Source organism: Hypanus sabinus, chromosome 16 (genome assembly GCF_030144855.1).
Source record: "Hypanus sabinus isolate sHypSab1 chromosome 16, sHypSab1.hap1, whole genome shotgun sequence".
Classification (NCBI taxonomy): Eukaryota; Metazoa; Chordata; class Chondrichthyes; order Myliobatiformes; family Dasyatidae; genus Hypanus; species Hypanus sabinus.
In genome coordinates, this window is record NC_082721.1 from 35,126,714 (window position 1) to 35,147,064 (window position 20,351).

Below are 20,351 nucleotides of genomic sequence, written 5' to 3' on the forward strand. Positions count from 1 at the left end.
GTGATACGTGGGACGAGCACATTGAGGCTGTGGAGGAACTGTTTAAATGGCTGTCTGAAGCCACTCTCACAGTGAACCTCACCAAAAGTGAATTCGGCCACGCTACAGTCACATACCTGGGGTATGTGGTAGGACAGGGGCAGCTGGCTCCTGTGCAGGTTAAAGTGCTGGCTATTTCAGAAGTTCCCATCCCAACTGATAAGAGAGCTCTGAAAAGGTTTCTGGGAAGGGTGGGCTATTATCAGAAGTTCTGTAAAACTTTGCGGATATTGCCCTCCCTCTTACAAAGCTCTTGCAAAAGAATGAAAGATTTGTGTGGAATGACCCTTGCCAACAAGCCTTCAAGAGGCTGAAAACTATTTTGTGCTACCATCCTGTGTTAAAAGCGCCTGACTTTTCAAAACCCGTCTCCCTAGCAACGAATGCTAGTGACGAGGCTGCGGGGCAGTGTTGCTGCAGAAAGATGAGGATGAAATTGAACACCCAGTGGCTTATTTCTCCAGGAAGTTTAATGTGCACCAGAGAAATTATTCTACTGTAGAAAAAGAATTATTGTCACTTATCCTGGCATTACAGCATTTTGAGGTTTACATTTGTCCGGCACAGAAGCCGTTGATAGTTTATACTAATCACAATCCATTGGTATTTTTGACTAACATGAAGGATAAGAATAGGCGACTGCTAAGTTGAAGTCTGATGTTACAAGAATTTGATATAAAGATACAACATGTAAAGGGGACTGATAATGTAGTTGCTGATTGTTTATCTAGATGTTAGATTTGAAATTATATCTGTGTTACTCTGTTGGTTAATGACTACTTATGCGTTGTATTAGACTCTGTAACGTGCCTTACTATTGAATTTCTCCCTCTGTAAAAATTCTTTTAAGGGTGGGGGTGTGATGAGCAAACCATGGGGTCCAGAGTTGACCCCCCTGTGAACTATGCTGTTAACCAGAGAGACAGAAGAAGAGGGGGAGGCATCCTGCTGCAGATGCTGATAATGAGAGAGAGAGATGATTTAGTATTATGGCTTCTTCGATAATTGTTTACTTTACTCCAAGGACGCTTTCTTTGCCTGCTTGCGTGGATTCCTGCTGAGACAGCAAGGCGGTACCAGGTGATGGACAGTTGATGGATGGCTGGTACCCCACCAGGGGAGATAAAAAGCAAGGCTGCTGAGACACAGGCAGACACACCATGGGACACTGAAAGAGCATTGTGCACCCACAGGAAGGTGGGAGTTTGGAGGATCGATTCGGGGTAATTGATCAGAAGCTCACAGTGTGTGAAGGCAGACCGGTGGGGGCTTGTATATGTGTCCACCCTCACCTGGGTGACAGGCTCACCACTGAAGAATGGTCTGGCCTGGTACAGAGGGGTCACAGTCGGTGACCACAACAGGCCAAGAAGACAACGGAAGGTTTGCCTGGAACTGCATCACCTCTCTCTCTCTCTCTCTCTCCCCAACGGTACAACAGCAACTACCTCAACTTAAACTAAACTGAACGGAACTGAACTCTGCACCATCATAAGACGATTTATTTACCCCTAGAGTTCGATAGAGCTTGGTTTTGATTCCTATTTTCACACTTCTGTATATATCATTGCTAACCTGTTATATACATATTTGCATTTTATAATACTGTATTATTTAGTTTACTAATAAACACTTTTAGTTACAGTAATACCAGACTCCAACGTATTATTCCATTTCTGCTGGTTTGATAACCCGGTCACGGGGTAAGTGACAAAGCAAAGAACAGATGCAAATCTCAAGATTTTGTTATTGTCATGGGAGATGTAAATGCTAAAACAGGACAAGCTGCTGATGGAAATACCATAGGAAAATTTGGACTAGGGGAAAGGAATGAAAGAGGCAAGGAATGGGTAGCATGGAGCAAGATGAATAATCAAGTCAGCTTAAAAACCATCCAAGATGCTTATGGACCTGGAAAATTCCAGGTGATAACACCAGAAATCAAATTGACGTTATTACTGTAAACCAAAGGTTTAGAAACTCAGTGTCTCAATGCAAAACGTATCCAGGTGTAATAGTGGCTATAACCCAGTAATATGCCATGTAAAAGTAAAACTTAAAAAACTAAAGAAGCAAAAACCTAAATAATCCCTTGACTACTCGCAATTAATTAAAGAAGAAAACTTAAGGCAAAAATTTACAATTGGAGTAAGGAATAGATTTCAAAGTCTAGAAATAAAATCTATTGAAGATGATAGCAATCATGTAGAAATGAAGTTTAACTCTCTAAAGAATGCCTTGGTAGAATCAGCAAAGTCAGTGATTCCTAAAAAAGAAAAAAGCGCAAAGAATAAATGGATGACAGATGAAATCAAAAATCTAATGGAAGAAAGGAGATGGAAGAAAGCAAATCCTATAGAATATAAGCCCTTAGATAAAAATGTTAAAAGCTTATATCAAAAAGCCAAAGAAGAATGGTTAAACCAGGAATGTGAGCAACTAGAAAGAATCCCTATTACTGATCCAAAAAGGTTACATCAACAAATCACGGTAAAAAAGCTCCTCTGTTCTTCAGGTGGACGTTTGAAAGCAAAGAACAGTACCATTATCATGGAAAAAGATGGGATTATGAATAGATGGACTGAGAATATTCAGGAAATGTTTGAAGATGATCGAGGTGAGAAACCAGAAATTAAGAAGAACATTGAAGGTCCAAGTACTTTAAAATCTGAAGTTCATAATGCAATAAATATGAAGAAAGGAAAGGTAGCCAATCCTGATGAATTAATAATAGAACAAATTATCACCCTTGAAGATTATGGAATTGAAAAACTTATTGATTTAATCAATGACATTTATAAGACTGGAATAATACCAGAGGAGATGAAAAAAAAAACATTATTTATCATTCTTCTTAAGAAACCTGGAGCAATAGAATGTGAATTACATAGGACCATAAGTCTAATGAGTCATATCACCAAGATACTTCTAAGAATTTTGATGACAAGTCCTAAAAGTAAGATACAAGCTGAAATAGGTAAAGAACAATGTAGTTTTGTGAAAGACAAAGGTACAAGAAATGCAATACTGATGTTAAGAATACTATCAGAATGAGCTATTCAAGTGAAAAAAGATTTGTTTATTTTATTGACTACACAAAAGCATTTGATAAAGTGAAGCATAATAAGTTATTTGAAATATTACAGGAACCTCTAGATCTAGATTCGAAAGACCTCCACCTAATCAGAAATCTGTACTGGGAACAAACTGCCGCTGTAAGAATAGATGGAGAAGTGAGTCAGTTTACAAAAATCAAGAGAGGCGTTAAACAAGGTGTGTTTTCTCCCCTGATTTGTTTAATGTGTACAGTGAAACGACATTACAAAAAATAAGAGATATCTTGGGAATCAAAGTTGGTGGTGAAAACATCAATGATTTCAGATATACATATTACACTGCATTAATTGCAAGTATGGGGGAAGAACTACAAAACTTAATTGATATAGTTGTTGAAGAAAGTGCAAAAATGGGTCTATCTATCAATTGCAAAAAGACAGAATGTATGGTGATATCTAGAAAGAAGGGGAATCCTATCTGTGGACTGAGAATAAACGGGGAAGACATAAAACAAGTACGGAAATTTTGCTACTTCGGAAGCTGGGTGACATCAGATAGCAGGTGCGATATGGACATCAAAAGAAGAATAGGGATGGAAAAAGACACCTTTATGAGAATGAAGAGTATACTGACCAACACTAAACTAGGCATGACAACCTGCCTCAGAGTACTGAAATGTTACGTTTATCCAGTTATTTTATATGGCTCAGAATATCTAGTAACATGAGGAAACAAATTGAAGCAGCAGAGATGTGGTTTTTGAGGAGGATGCAAAGAATATCATGGATTTAACGAATATCTAACGAGGATGTCATGAACAGAGCAAGCACAAAAAGGCAAATAATATATGAGATCATGAAAAGACAACATAACTTCATTGGACATGTAATTAGGAAAGAGGAGTTAGAATGCACGGTAATTATGGGAAAGATTGAAGGGAAGAAAGCAAGAGGAAGGCAAAGACAAATGATGATGGAGGCAGCAGCCAGAGAACTGGAAATGAATACCAATTAATTGATGCACATGACCGGAAACAGGAGTGTGTGGGCCATGGCAGTCAAAGCTCAATCTGGGCATGGCACCTGATGATGATGATACACAATTACAGTAATTCTGTTTTTTTTCCCTGTATTTATAATGTATTGCATTGTACTGCTGCCATGGCATTAATAAATTTCACAACATATGCTGATGATATTAAATCTGATTCAGATTCAGCCATAGTCAAAAATTGTGGAATTGTAAACAGCAATCCTCTCTATAATTTTTCATGATTTATGGTCTGGAGGGCAGTCCAGGGCTGCTCCTAACCTGCCCACACAACACAAATGTGTCTTTCAAATCATGAAAATATGATAGTTCTTTTGTGGGTGTCAATAAGCTGAACGGCAAAGAAAAAAATCATGGGCAAAGTATTTTCCCAGTTGCTCAACTTCCTATTCATACTCATTCATATTCATCTATCGATATGGAAACTTCTGGTTTCACATGCAGTAAGATTATCCAGAAAACTGCTCTGGATTACACCCCTCAGTTTAGGTTAGTAGAATAGCAGAAATCCAAGAAATTTAGAGCAGCAGTATCACTTGCTTGTTTTGATATACACAAATAATATCACTTATGAAATCAAAAATCAAAATGGGATGTTAAGAACCATTAATTTGTCCTGCAATGTCCTGCATTGAAAATGCACCATCACATACTGAAAAGAATTAGGCAATTCATTCCTAAGTGCCTATTGTAATATAACAGACAAGCAAGACATTTGGGATATGGAGACATTAATCAATGTTTTGTTTGTGATTCCTGTCAGAATGGTTTTCTATCAAGCTTCTATTTTGCTTGGACACAAATTTTCATGCATTAGTAATGGTACTGAAAGTTCAGTTACACTTCCTTTAAAAACATTATCTTGGCATATTTTATTTTTATGTGATTTTAGGTTAGCATTTTCTACTGTAATATATACAAATTCCTCTATCACCTACTAAAATGTAATCTCATTTAATCGCAAGAAATGTGGTTTCTTTTCCAGTGGATTCTGCATTAGTACAGCTTACACCCTTTGTGATCCTCTAGCTTTTATGCTTTATATTGCAGAGCATCTCAGGATAGTCATGGGTAAAGGGGAAAGGCCACACTTAAATGCACAGAAAGTGCTTCAAGGACAAATACAGATTTATCAATGATTTATGGGAATCTCTGGTCCATGATCATACAGTTCAAAGCTTCATGCATGAAAAAAAGGAAAGAGACCATTTTTGGAACTGAGTATCAGCGAGGAAAGTTAAGAACGTATCCAAAATAGCCTTCCTTGTAGACTGACTTCATTTAACTAGCATTCTCAGTACATTCAATCCTCTCAGAAAACCTGTAGTCAAGCCAGTTTGACATATTACATCAAATCTGAGGTTGCAGGACCATAAGCACAACTATATTAAATGGAGTGCCTGCTCTTTCATCAGCTTTGGTAAAAATCAATAAACCCTGGAGATTAGTCAGCTCCTAATGTGCTCTCAATTTTGTAGGGTTTAAATTGCCTCCACTTCCCTCAACTCATATCAAAATGAAAGCATTGAACATAACATTGACCACACACCAACTGGTTGGTGTGTTCATTGAGATCTTTAACTTTCGCTTTGGCAGTGTGTGGTACCCACATGCTTCAAGCAGGCTTCGATTATACTGGTGCCCAACAAGAGCTCGGTGACCTGTCTCAATGATTATCACCTGGCTGCATTTCAATCCAGTTATTTGTATCTCAAAACACTTCATGTTGGTGATGAAATATATCACTTTCTGCCTGAGAGGTGACTTGGATCTGCTCCAATTTGCCTCCCAGAACAACAGGTCCACAGCAGATGCCATCTCATTGCCTCTTCACTCAAATCTGGAACACCTGGACAGCAAAGATGCATACATCAGGATGCTCTTTATTGACCACAGCTCAGCATTCAACATTTTCATCCCCTCAAAACTAATCATTAGGCTCCAAGAGCTTGGCCTCAATACCTCTTTGTGTAATTGGATCCTGGATTTCCTCATGTGTAGACCCCAGTCAGTTCAGATTGGCAACAACATCTCCTCCATGGTCTCCATCAGCAAAGGTGCACTAGAGGGCTGTGTGCTTAGCCCCTGCTCTACTCACTTTACACACATGACTATGTGGCTAAGCACAGTTTCAATGCCATATTCATGTTTTCTGATGACCCCACTGTCGTAGGCTGAATCAAAAGTAGTGATGAATCAGCATATAGGAATGAAAATCTGGCTGAGTGGTGTCATAACAATAACCTCTTACTCAATGTCATCAAGACCAAGGAACTGATAATAGACTTTAGGAGAGGAAAACCTGAGGTCCAGTCCTCATCAGAGGTGGAAAGGGTCAGTTGCTTTAAATTCCTGGATGTTACTATTTCAGAGAACCTGTCCTGTTCCCAGCACATAAGCGCAATTGCAAAGAAAGCACAACAGTGCCTGAACAGTTTGTGAAGATTTGGCATAACATCTAAAACTATGACAAACTTCCATAGTTGTGTAGTGGAGAGTATAATGACTGGCTGCATCATAGCCTGGTATGGAAACACCAATGCCTATGAATGGAAAATCCTACAAAAAGTAGTGGATTTGGTAAAGCCCTCCCAACCACTGACTATATCTACATGAACGCTGACATATGAAAGGAGCATCCATCATCAAGGATCACTCAGGTCATGCTCTCTTCTTGCTGCTGCCATCAGGTAGAAGATACCACCAGGTTCAAAAACAGTTACTACCCCTCAACCATCAGGTTCTTGAACAAAAGGGAATAACTACACTCACTTTCACTTGCCCCATCATTGAAACGTTCCCACAACCAATGATTGAGAAATCTTTTTCTCATGTGTTCTCAATATTTATTGTTATTTGCTTATATTTGTATTTGCACATTTTGTTGTCTTCTGCACTTTGGCTGATGTTTCTTTGACAGGGTTATAATTACTATTCTCTAGATTTGCAGAGTATGCACACAAGAAAACAAATCTCAGGGTGATATATATGTACATTGATAATAAAATTTACTTTGAACTTTTTTTCCTCCTGTTGAAATCATGAAAATCACTAAAAGGTGACTAAGTGACACAATATGAATTGTTCAATTTCAATCACAAACTATCATCATAACGTGGTCCTAGTCGTCTCTCCATTTCACTGGTACAGGAGGGGGGAGGTCAATGATGCAGACTAAAACAGACTTAAACTTTGTTTAACAGCTGTTTGAACATATTTTCACTCTGTATGAGGGGCTCTTATTTGCTCCAGCTGAGCATGTGAAAAAGGATCTCTTAAAAGCTAAATGTAAACTGAAGTGCATGCATCATCTTTTCAAAATCAAAGAAATAAACTTGATTCATATGTTCCGCAAAATGGATTAATTCATTAGAATTTCCATATGGACAGGCCAAGGTTTTATTGACATCAAAGAATCTTGATACAATTATCCTAATTACTAATGCACTTGATACTGAGACACACAGAAACAATAAGGTCCTAGGTTGAATTTTTGTCTTTATAGCTAGGTTACACAGGCATTTTAATTAACTAATGTTCCTGGTAAAGGGAAGTGGAAAATATGGGAAACTTCTGCACTCTTGTTCATTATCTAATGAACTTAACTAGAATGTACTTAAATGAATGGGGGAGGAGATGGTGAAGCAGGTTGGTTTAGGGAGTGAACTCCCCTGTCCCCTCATTAAGCTGCAATAAACTGTTAATACTAACGTCTAGTCAAACAAATGAAAAATGAACATAGTGCACAAATACAGCCAGAGCTCAAAGGATGGTATGCCAAATAACAGAGTATTTACAGGACAACAGCAGAGATTGCAACTGAAATGCCAAAAGAAAACATGGAATAAGAATACTGACCCAGAATCCTATAGCTTTGTGGTGAACTACATATACCTGTCTGGACACGCTCCCCCCCCCCCCCCCCCCCCCGGCTGACTGCTCCTGTGGCTCCTCCCACAGACCCCGGTATAAAGGCGATTGGAGGCACAGCTCCTCCCTCAGTCTCCAGGATGTTGTGTGGTGGTCTCTTGCTGCTGACGGTGCCTTCTTCCACCTAATAAAAGCCTACCATGACTCACGTCTCCGAGAGTTATTGATGGTGCATCAAGCTTTATTTAGTTCTTTGTTGTATCTATTATGGTGATTGAGCGGTAATTAGAATTTGCCCTGCTCTTTGTGAATTAGGTAACATGGGATGGGTAGATACAAGTATTGAACAGTTTGACTAGGGACATGGCTAATTCTGATGTGGAGGTCTACAAAACTACAGTAGGGATGTTTGGTCACATAGCTTTTGCTGATATCTAGTGCTCTCAACTATTTCTTAATATTACATGGAGTGAGTTGAATTAGATGAAGCCTGGCTTCTGTGATGGCGGGAATCACAGGAGGCAGAAGTAATGGATGAACTATTCTGCATTTCTAACTGAATGTGGCGGCAGAAGGGAACGGTCATTTCTACAAGTGGGCAGAAATATCTGCCACAGATAGATAGATTGGTGGGGATTTGAAAAAGTAGGTGCATCTCTTGTATTGGTTCACTCAGTTTCTAACCACCGGCAACGTCCTTCAGGAATTTACCAAATTGTTCAGTGCCAGTGCTATTGAGACAAGCTTACTGATGGATATTGGATAACCTCTCACTCACTACATTCTGTCTCCTTGCTACTATAATGCAGATTACAGAAACTCTGAATTATTTTGATCGGATGCTGATTCAAAGCCTGTGACAGTTCCAACAATACATATACATAGTACTAACTTTAGCAAAGAAACAGACAATTCAGCTGAAGTAACTTATGTAAGCATTTATGCTCCTTTTGACTTATCCCTGTCTTTCCGCATCCAAATATATCAACATAAACTTCTATTTCCTTCTCCCTCATTTGCTTTAAGACCTTTATTCTGTACATAATCTTGTTGTGTCATGAACCTCTGAGTGCCTGATATGTACTAATTTCCTATGTAAATGTCCCTCACCTTTGGAATAGAACAAAGAAAAATAATTACATAATCTTTAATATTGCCCAGGTTTTTTTGAATTAACTTTGATCACCAGAGAGAACATACCAGAAGTACAATTTCTTCTCAGTAATTCAGTATTACATGTGATATTGAAAAGGGTAATAATTAAAGTTTTATACTTAGTCATTTTTAATAATAATGTTGGTGGATTTTTGTGTAGTTGCTTTACAGTACAGTATGTGGTTTGTTACTGCCCCCTTGAGGTTTACAATGTCGATTGAAAATACATGGACTGGAAGGCAAAGGAGAATCATTGTTTCAGATTAAAGAGTGACTCAGAAATGAGACAAAAACATAAAAACATACATATGTTTAAATCATAAGATTCTTTATTATAACTGCAAATTGAAATAAAATCAAATACCAATTAAAGAGAATATCAAAAGAGGGTAGACAACTGTTGCTGTTGCACTGATTTATATAGTAGTTAAGATTCAGTATTTTTGCTTGCACTGATCAGTGATAACACTGAAATAATTTTACTTTGTAAAGAGATTTTATTAGTTGGTAAGGTAGTCCTTTGGCCCAATGAGTATGTTCCAACTACCAAGCACCAATCCATGCTTTTTTCATTCTCTGTACATTCCCATCCCTGAAGATTCTACTGCTCACCTACTCTGGAGGGAATTTAAAGTTATCAATAGATTTATAACCTGCATGCCCGATTAAAGTAATTCAGATTCACCTTTACTATGCACCTCATTACTTTTTATAATGTATCTTCGTATAGTTAATGTGCTTGGAAGTCATACTTCAACAAAAGTGAGAGCAATACTCAAGTCAGTGTCGGCATATGGAGAATGGTATCTGACTAAGCATATATATCCATAGACCTGTGTCCCAGCAAAAGTCAATGTCTTGGAAACTCTTGAAAAAGCAGACACTTAGTATATAGGAATTGCATAAGAGTTAGTACTTTCAGGAATGAAAGAAAGAATTTGAAATTGATCTTATATTAATTAGATAATTGAAGATATGATCTGAAGATGTTTCTCCTCAGCTAATGCAGAAGTTCATTGGCTACAGAAGGGTCTGGGTATATGTTGAACATAAGGTTAAAAGAAATATGTGTCTTAAATAATTGCTTGCCTTGTTTCAGACTTGCCTGGAAAATAACTTTCTTTGGAACTCATTAAAGACAATTAAGCTGGCTGATGTTCTGCCCAGTAATTTAAAGTTATAGATTATTAGGTAAAATCTTTTACTGACATAACAGTTTTATTCTGTAGACAACTATTAGCTGCCAAAACAATTTCAGACTTGCAATAACTTAGTATTATTTACTGTATAAAGAAGTTGTGAACTTGAGTCCAAATCCAGTTCGGATACATAAAATAAGAATCACTTCTATCTACTGGTCATGTCATTAAACAAACCCAGGAGCATCATGCTAAATTCCCAATTAATCCAAATCAGGAGCAAGTCAGTAATCTCATACAGAATAGGCCACAATTTGGTGCGTTTGGTGCAATACAAGATTCTTCAATTAAGACAGAGTAGGGGGAATTTCAGTTTGCTTCCCATCCATGCTGCACCTGACCTGGGAATAGTTGATACTGGCCACAAGTATCTTAAATTAGTTATGTTTCCTTCCCCAGCACTAAAACTTCTTGCCTTGTTATTTATTGAAGCCAAGTTCTGGAATTCTTGCATTATGTATATTGCTCCTTGATAAAATAACATATTTATTTAACAAATAATCTGTTTCCTAATATCCTGTTCTTTGTGCCAAATATTTGTTTTAATACACTCCTACAAAGTAGCTGGAAACATTTCTCTGAGTTTATTCCAATAATATTTTCAAACCATTACATCAAAGGATATAAGATAAAAAACAAGTAAACAGAAGTTATATTAAAAGCAAGAGGATAGTGTGGGATAAAATTGGCCCCTTAGAGAATCAGAGTGGTCAGCTATGTGTGGAGCCGAGGGAGATGGGAGAGATTTTGAACGATTTCTTCTCTTCGGTATTCACTAAGGAGAAGGATATTGAATTGTGTAAGGTGTGGGAAACAAGTAAGGAAGTTATGGAACCTATGACAATTAAAGAGGTGGAAGTACTGGCGCTTTTAAGAAATTTAAAAGTGGATAAATCTCCGGGTCCTGACAGGATATTCCCCAGGACCTTGAGGGAAGTTTGTGTAGAAATAGCAGGAGCTCTGATGGAGATCTTTAAGATGTCATTAGAAATGGGGATTGTGCCGGAGGATTGGCATATTGCTCATGTGGTTCCATTGTTTAAAAAGGGTTCTAGAAGTAAGCCTAGCAATTATAGACCTGTCAGTTTGACATCAGTGGTAGGTAAATTAATGGAAAGTATTCTTAGAGATAGTATTAATAATTATCTGGATAGACAGGATCTGATTAGGAGTAGCCAGCATGGATTTGTGCGTGGAAGGTCATGTTTGACAAACCTTATTGAATTTTTTGAAGAAGTTACGAGGAATGTTGACGAGGGTAAGGCAGTGGATGTAATCTATATGGACTTCAGCAAAGCCTTTGACAAAGTTCCACATGGAAGGTTATTTAAGAAGGTTCAGTCATTAGGTATTAATGCTGGAATAATAAAATGGATTCAACAGTGGCTAGATGGGAGATGCCAGAGAGTAGTGGTGGATAATTGTTTATCGGGATGGAGGCCGGTGACTAGCGGGATGCCTCAGGGATCTGTTTTGGGCCCAATGTTGTTTGTAATATACATAAATGATCTGGATGATGGGGTGGTAAATTGGATTCGTAAGTATGCCGATGATACTAAGGTAGGAGGTGTTGTGGATAATGAGGTGGGTTTTCAAAGCTTGCAGGGAGATTTATGCCGGTTAGAAGAATGGGCCGAACGTTGGCAGATGGAGTTTAATGCTGAGAAGTGTGAGGTTCTACATTTTGGCAGGAATAATCCAAATAGAACATACAGGGTAAATGGTAGGGCATTGAGGAATGCAGAGGAACAGAGAGATCTAGGAATAACAATGCATAGTTCCCTGAAGGTGGAGTCTCATGTAGATAGGGTGGTGAAGAAGGCTTTTGGAATGCTGGCTATTATAAATCAAAGCATTGAGTACAGAAGTTGGGATGTAATGTTAAAATTGTACAAGGCATTGGTAAGGCCAAATTTGGAATATTGTGTACAGTTCTGGTCACCGAATTATAGGAAAGATATCAATAAATTAGAGAGAGTGCAGAGACGATTTACTAGGATGTTACCTGGGTTTCAGCACTTAAGTTACAGAGAAAGGTTGAACAAGTTAGGTCTCTATTCATTGGAGCGTAGAAGGTTGAGGGGGGATTTGATCGAGGTATTTAAAATTTTGAGAGGGATAGATAGAGTTGACGTGAATAGGCATTGAGAGTAGGGGAGATTCAAACGAGAGGACATGATTTGAGAGTTAGGGGGCAGAAGTTTAAGGGAAACACGAGGGGGTATTTCTTTACTCAGAGAGTGATAGCTGTGTGGAATGAGCTTCCTGTAGAAGTAGTAGGGGCCAGTTCAGTTGTGTCATTTAAGGTAAAATTGGATAGGTATATGGACAGGAAAGGAGTGGAGGGTTATGGGCTGAGTGCAGGTAGATGGGACTAGGTGAGATTAAGAGTTCGGCACAGACTAGGAGGGCCGAGATGGCCTGTTTCCGTGCTGTGATTGTTATATGGTTATAAGTACTGATCCAGCATGATCTAATGGAAGAATGACATTGGGGGCTGGAAGGCCCAGCCTTGTTCTTCTGGGATCCAGATATCTGCAAGTTCTTCAACACAACCAGTTTTACATGGTTTTGCTGTTATGTACTTAAACTAGTAAACTAAAACTAAAACTGAAACCAGGGAAACTGAATCTGTGGAAAGAGAAAACAGTTTAAGTTTTGGATTGTGGCCCTTTACCTTCAAATCTGGGGAAGTACACAAGGGATTACGACACAGAGCTGGAGAAAGTAGTGAGGTAAGACAAAGCACTACGTGAAGATTGGTTAAGAGCAGTCAGGCGATAAAGCACAGGAATATTGACTATTAGGGATGCATTTTACAGAAAAAAACAATGAAATGATATGAGGAAACAATGATAATCTGCTTTTGAACATGATAGCTGGAGAAGGAATGTTGACCAGAACCACCAAAAGAAATCCAAGACATTTCTTTGACAAGTTCTATGAATTGTTTAGATCAGCTGAATATATGCCTGGACTTTGTCTCAAGTTTAATTTCATCTCCAAAATTGCCGTACCCCCTCAGTGCCACAGTGAGTTATGCAAGATTTTGGTTTACAGCTTTAAGAATATTGCAAACAAATTTGTTATAGTTATAGATCTGGGCTCAGTATGTGTGAAAATGACACCAGACAACAGAGAAGGGTATATTTAACTCATTCCCAAACTGATGAATAATGAAAGAGTCCTGAAGTTAGTTTGTGATGCGTAGACCAATAAAAATATGCAGTAAATAACAACTAAATATGACAAACAATGTAAATCATATTAATTCTATTTTCTGCACACTTGAGGCTATAAGCAGTACATCCTCCATAATGGTGCTTTACATTTTACATAATGTGAATTCCATTATTTAAATATCAGCAGAGTTCTTTTATTTGAGTGGGTTCTAGCTTTCTTTAGAGTAGATGGGTTTGGCTTTGCATCCAGTTGCTTGTCACCTTAATTCCTTATCCAATTCTCAATCCAGCTTTTCTGTCTTTGTTCTATATTCTAGGACCTGGATGGAGGAATTGATAGTACTGTGGCCAGGTTTGCAGCTAATACTAATATAGGTGGAGGAACAGGTGATGTCATAGATGCAGGGAGTCTGCAGAAGAACTTGGATAGGTTGGGAGAGTGGGAAGGTAGCAGTGGATGGAACAGAGTGCAGGAAAGTGTGAGGTTATGCACTTTGGTAGGAAGAATAAAGATTTTGATTTCTAAATGCAGAGAAAATTCTGAAGTTGGAGTTGCAGAGGGAGTTTGGAGTTCAGGATTTCCTCAAGGTTAACCTGCAGGTTGAGTTGGTAGTAAAGAAGGCAAATACAATGGTCAGACTGCATTTGGAATATCTGTGAACAATTTAAGGCCCCGTATCTAAGGAAGGATGTGTTTCTCCTGGAGAGAATCCAGAGGAAGTTCCCAGGAACAAGAATGATCTCAGGAAAGAAAGGCTTAATATATGAGTGTTTGATGTTTCCAAGCCTGTACTTGATGGAGTTCAGAAGGATGAGTGAGTATTTCATTGAAACCAACCGGATACTGAAAGACCTAGATAGAGCGAACATGAAAAGGATCTTTCCATCTGAAGGAGCGTATAGGATCTGAGTGCACATCCTCAGAGTAAAAGAGCAGCCCTTTAAAACTGAGGTGAAGAGGAATTTCTTCAGCTGGAGGGTACTGAATCTGTGGAATGCTTTGTGCAGAAAGTACTTAGGGCAGAATTTGTCAGGTTTCTCATTGGGAAGGGGGTTAAGGGATATAGGTGGTGAGGTGGGAGAATAGGGTTTAAAAATAAATCAGCCACCACTGAATGGCTGAATCAATGAGCTGAATGGCCTAATTCTGTTCCTATATTTTATGAGCTTCTGTCTGGGCATGCTGTGGTACTGGATATCAAATAAGATTGTTTCCTTTTTGCTAAGTGTGGGGGGGGGGGAAAGAATTGGCAAAACTCAGGTGGAAAGCCTACAGTTTTAACGCAGGTTTTCCAGTGTAACATAACAATTCCTTTCCTCCCACAGATGCTGCTCAACCCACTAATTTCCTCCAGAAGAATTGTTTTGTTCTGCAGTTTCTTGATTCTCCTCTCCCTTCTCTCTTCTGTCATTAATTGCCAATATTTAAAAATAAACAAATTCCTCAATAATTTAGGTTTACATCCCAACACAAACATTCCTTTTCTCAAAGTCAGTCAAAACAAATTTATGATCAAAGTACGTATACGTTATCATATACTACCTTGAAATTCATTTTTTGTAGGCATGTAAGGTAAAAATATAATGAAATTTATGAAACCATGCATAAACAAAGACTGCTATAAATAACCAATGTGCAAAAGACAAATTGTACAAATAAAAAATTATAGAAGAGATTTTGAAAATGAATTTCTAGATCGTAGCATCAGCTCGGAGTTGTAGTGGCTAAAGTTATTCACTCCGGTGCTCCACCTGCGCTTTTGAAATATGCCGCTTGGAATATGTGGTGTTATCTCAAATTTCCAGCTATGATGAAGGGGCTGTTTTTCTTCTATTAAAGTCGCCTGACCTGAGTGCTCCTGGCACGCTCTGGTGTTATTTCGGGTTTGCAATAATCTGCAGTTTTTGACTCTAATTCACCACAGACAGATTAGGATTTCGCCGAGAACAAGTGCTGCTTGCTGATTGGCTGCCAAGGCGGCCGGCCGCGGCGGCTGCGCAGTCGTGACAGCCCTGGTTCCTGACGGCACCCGTCGCTGCGATGGCGGGAGAGGGGCTCAGGCGCGCGCTGCTGGTCGTTATTTTCGTTTGCGCGCTCGGCTCGAGCTGCGCTGAACGTTCGCACACGGGGGAGTTCGACGTCAGGCCCGGGGGCCTGGTGCACTCGCACACTGAGACACTGGTAAGCGATCGCCGGCCGGGTTGAGGGTTGGGTTGGAGGGGAGGGGGAAGGTTTGGGAAGAGTCTGCCTTTGGAAGCGAACAGATAGCCAGGTGGTGAGAGCGAGATAACGGGCTGACGGTGGAACGCTCGGGGAGAGATTCTCAGATTAGGACGGCGAGGAGCCGCCACGTCAGCCATGTACAGGCGATGGTCGAGTGAAGGCACTCAGTATCAACAAGGGAGAGCTGTCATCCGGTAAACCACCCCTCAGGCGTCTCTTTCACTGCATACCTCTACCTTTGGGAAAGCATTGTGGCTTCAGCACTGCTCAGACCGGGCACTTAACGCGGAACACCGAGAAAGACCGAGCGATGCAGGTTGTAATTCTCCAGTTCACCTGCAGAGTGCGGGCTGCAGTTATACGCATGCGCAGTTCCAGCCACGCACTTCCTGTCCAACCATCCGCTACTCGGTTCTTGCAAATCTCTGAACTGATTCCAGCGCAGTATGTCTTTCCTTGCAGAGGAAAGACATAAATCACGGATGTGATCTCCCCATTGACATATTTATCTGAAACATATCCTCCCTGCTGGTTTCTAAACAATTTCCCTAAATGATGACATTACCAGTACCTCTAATAACTTGTACCTGAATATCAACCTTGTGTAAATCATCCTATATCTTATAATAATGTAGGAAGCTGACCTACAGTGGAGCATTTCCCTCCATCCTTGTAATTTTTTTCACATGGTTTATCTGTTCCATCAAAGGTTCATTTTGCTGTTGACAATTGTCATTGGTCTTTAAATAAGACATAAAATAGAACAGCCACTTAACCTACTTGCATGTCTTTGGTAAAAGAGTGCAAACAAGTGTACCTAGTGTTAACCTGTTCAGTCACAGACAATGTGCAAGCTGCTCAAGGTCAGGATCAAGCATAGAACAAAGACAACAGCATTTTCTATGTTTCTATCTAGATTGCTTTTGGCCTTGTTATGTCTACTTCACAACTTAATCTATCTTGTATGGTCATCAAATTTAGAACTATCTTCACTGCCTTCACTAATGTAAAGTGTAAAAAGTTGAGGTCCTGACACCAATCCCTGTGGCACACTAGTTATATCTTATCAATCAGATAAGGACCCATTTATGCCTCCTCTTTTCTTTCCTCCTTTTACTGATCATATTTTCTATCTCTATATGTCATGTATGTTATTTCCATATATCACAAGGTGCTATATCTGCAATAACTTTATCAAATTCTTTTGATTATTTGTATATAGTGTATTCATGTTCTCTATTTTAACCCCACCCCAAGTTTCTTCAAAATACTGCACTTCCAATCCTTAACTTTTTAATTTGCTGAAAAGTTTTTTTGGATATTTTGTCTACTGGGCCTGAAATTGCAAAGTTTTTCATTTTGCCTTTACCTACCTTTTTATAGTAATATTAAAGTTATATTAAGTTAAATTAGTATCAGAAGGACCATATATGCTTAAAAATCAGATAATTCATGACACAGGAGGAAAATAATGGTATGTCATGTTTGTGCTGATTCAAATAGCTTGACTCAATCCTGTCTATTGGTACTGGGTTTGTAGCTTTGCAACCTTGCACATCATATAACTGTTACTGTACTATGTGGGTTTCTGCCTTTGTGAACTTTTTAATGTAAATCCACATCCTAAAGAGTCAACAAAAATGCAGTAGTTTTGTGATAATTTTCCACCTCTTCTTTCTTTGTTTTTTTTATATTTTCAAATAATATAACTAACAAATCAAAGCAGCAGGAGCTAGGCCCAAGAATGTGGAATGATCTGTAGCTTAGCAGATTTACGTGCTAGGCCAGGTTGAATAGGTCAGGATGGTGGAGTAGAGGTGAGAGTTGGGCCAGTGTTCAGCTTGCTGCTCTGTGAAGTTTTAATTGTCTCTGCACTGAACTGAGACTGTGGCCTCCAACTAATGGGCTTCTGAATTGGCTGCAGTGATGACTGCACTACCAATAATTTCAACTTTTTAATTTGCTGAAAAGTTAGTTTGGATATTTTGTTTACTGAGCCTGAAATTATGAAGTTCATGGCTGTGGACTTTTGTGAGCTTCAGTTCTGAATGTTGTTTGCACAGTTTTATTCCCCTGCGCATAGGGTGTTAGATGTTCTTTCAAAATAGGTTTCTTTGTTTTACGGTTGCCTGAAACACGAATCTCAAAGTTATAGATAGTATACATTAATAAATGTACTTTGAACAATTTGCAAGTATTCATTAGAGCAAGCAAGATTAAACTGCAATTTCATGAAGATAAATTTGCAAAGCTACATTCACTATTCGGTAAATTGATATGAACCAAGGCCAAAAGAATAAGAAATAAAGGATTTTCTTAAATCTATTATTATAAAATAGTGGAAGAATTAGAATCCTTAACATACAAAGGGAAGTAGATACATATTTGAGAAAGACCCATTCATGCTTCATAAATGAGCTCAGCTGGGAGAAAAGTTGCATTAAAATCATCTATGGTGTAAGCTTTATTAAGTCAGGTTGAATTTGATGTAATTTGCAATTGCTTCAGTATTGACTGTTGCACTCATGTACTGGATTCCATTATTGAGGACTGGAATGATTTCTCTTACCTTTGTTTTTTGACTGCTACTGTTCACAGCTGGATGTTCAGGACTTTGGAGTTTTGATTTGTTGATTGTGAGATTGCTTAATGATGATGATATATTGCATCTGCAACATAGCGTGCATGTTGTCCTCATCAAGTTGACATGTTTGTTTGTGTGGAACTTTTCCAGAAGTTCATTCTTTTGATCCTGTATAAAAGCAGGGCTAGTCCTGTATATTACTAAAAATTGAGTAAGCAATTGTTGTGCATGCATCTCTGCTGCCTTTCATAGATGTTCAGTTTTGAACTGGATATATATTAAAGCACTCTGTTGCTGGCAGTGCTCCATAATGGAAGGTCTATATTGATCACTAACACTGAGACATGTGGTAAATAGACAAAAAACCTTCTTATGTGCTGCTCCAGATTCCAGTATATGCAGTGTCTTTTGTCTTCAGTAGTTTTAGTATGTTTTACCATAGAATTAGATTGCTCCTCATCTGTTCCAGGCAGAATCTGGAATCAGTATTCTTTAATGTTGTGCTACTGAACTGTTAGGTCATAACATTGAAGTTCTGCAACAATCCCTCAAAAGAGGGAAAGTAATGTAGTTCCAGTGTTAGTTTTGAGGAATTGTAGGACTATTTCCTTTTTGCTATGCTATTGTGTCACCACTTCTGCTGGTCCTCTTTTTGAGTGAAAGATACTTGAGGATGTTCTTGGAGGAATGGCTGAAAGGTATTTTGAATGTAATTATGTAAGGCTATTGTTTTTGATTAAACTATGGAATAGCTGTTGAACTCTGTGGCATGAAAGACTAATTATGAGCTATTTAAATGCTGTATCAGCAAGATTTAGTTAGGATAGTAAATAAACTCCTTTACAAAATGGAACATGTAAATCGGATGATGTTTAATGCCAAACTTTGTTTCACTGTTTCCATTAATGATACCAGTTTTATATTTCAGTTTAGATAACTATTTTTAAAAGGCTCCTGCTGATGTGCTGGAATTTAAACTAGGGTGAAAAAGGATTTTTTTGTACTTTTAATATTAATTGCACAATAAAAAAGCTAATTGGATATTAATCACTCTTAATTGCACTATTAAGCAATAATAGTGCACCACTGCCATTAGTCCAATGGAAAATGTTTTTCATTTAAAACCTCTATTATAATTTCTCATTTACAATCTCTGTTATAATTTCTTATCGTGTTCACATCCATCTGGGTTTGCTTTTAGCATAATCACCTTCAATGTTCTGATTTCAGTGTTCTTCATTCTTGTTCACTCCATTTCCTATTGGTGACAGTGCCTCCAATTCTTCGATAACGTAATTAGATTCGCAACTAATTAGTGATAAGTTTGTCAGGATGGCATGCTGCATGAAGAGATGAACCCAGAAAAGCAAGCTTGGGTGGCTGTGATTTTGGCTTTGATTTTCCTTTACTGTCCACTAAGCTGAAATGAATTGTAGTCAGTTCATGAAGAACAGAATGAGTATAAACTGGATCATACCAACATACAGGCAAACATGCAAAAGATTTGCCTCTATTTTGATCTTGTACAAAACCAATATTTGCAAAGCAGATAGTCGAGCAGCCAAGCTCCGCCCTTTAGTTAAAGCAGGCAATTCAATCTGGAGAGTGTGCTTTGAGATGTCTGCTTCATTCCCACCCTCAGGATTTTGCTGCTCAGGAGATCACACGGTGTGAAGATTTAGTTAAATGTTGCCTACAGAAAGGATGATAAGTCAAAAATATTAATACTTTTTAAGTATTTTAATGCTAATAATACTGAATAAGTATTTTGTGTCAGTCTTCAGTGGAAGATACTAGTGGTATGCTAGAAATTCAAGAGTGTCAGGGGCAGAAGGGAGTGTTCTTGCTAGGGAGAAGGTGCTTAGGAAGCTGAAAGGTTTGAAGGTAGATAAGTCACTTGGGCCAGGAGTTCTGAGAGAGGTAGCTGAAGAGATTGTGGAGACATTAGTGTGACCTTTCAAAAATCACTAAATTCTGGAATAGTCCCAGAG

At 38.5% G+C, this 20,351-nt stretch overlaps 1 protein-coding gene across 1 annotated transcript in view; it reads left to right on the forward strand.

Annotated features, from left to right (window-relative positions):
- The first annotated feature begins 15,545 nt into the window (after positions 1-15,545).
- mydgf (myeloid-derived growth factor) overlaps positions 15,546-20,351 on the forward strand; it is a 29,653-nt gene continuing 24,847 nt past the window's right edge. The window contains exon 1 of the mRNA XM_059991568.1: positions 15,546-15,734. Coding sequence (XP_059847551.1) covers positions 15,594-15,734 — 141 coding nt within the window. The 5' untranslated portion in view covers positions 15,546-15,593. The remainder of the gene's footprint in view (positions 15,735-20,351) is intronic.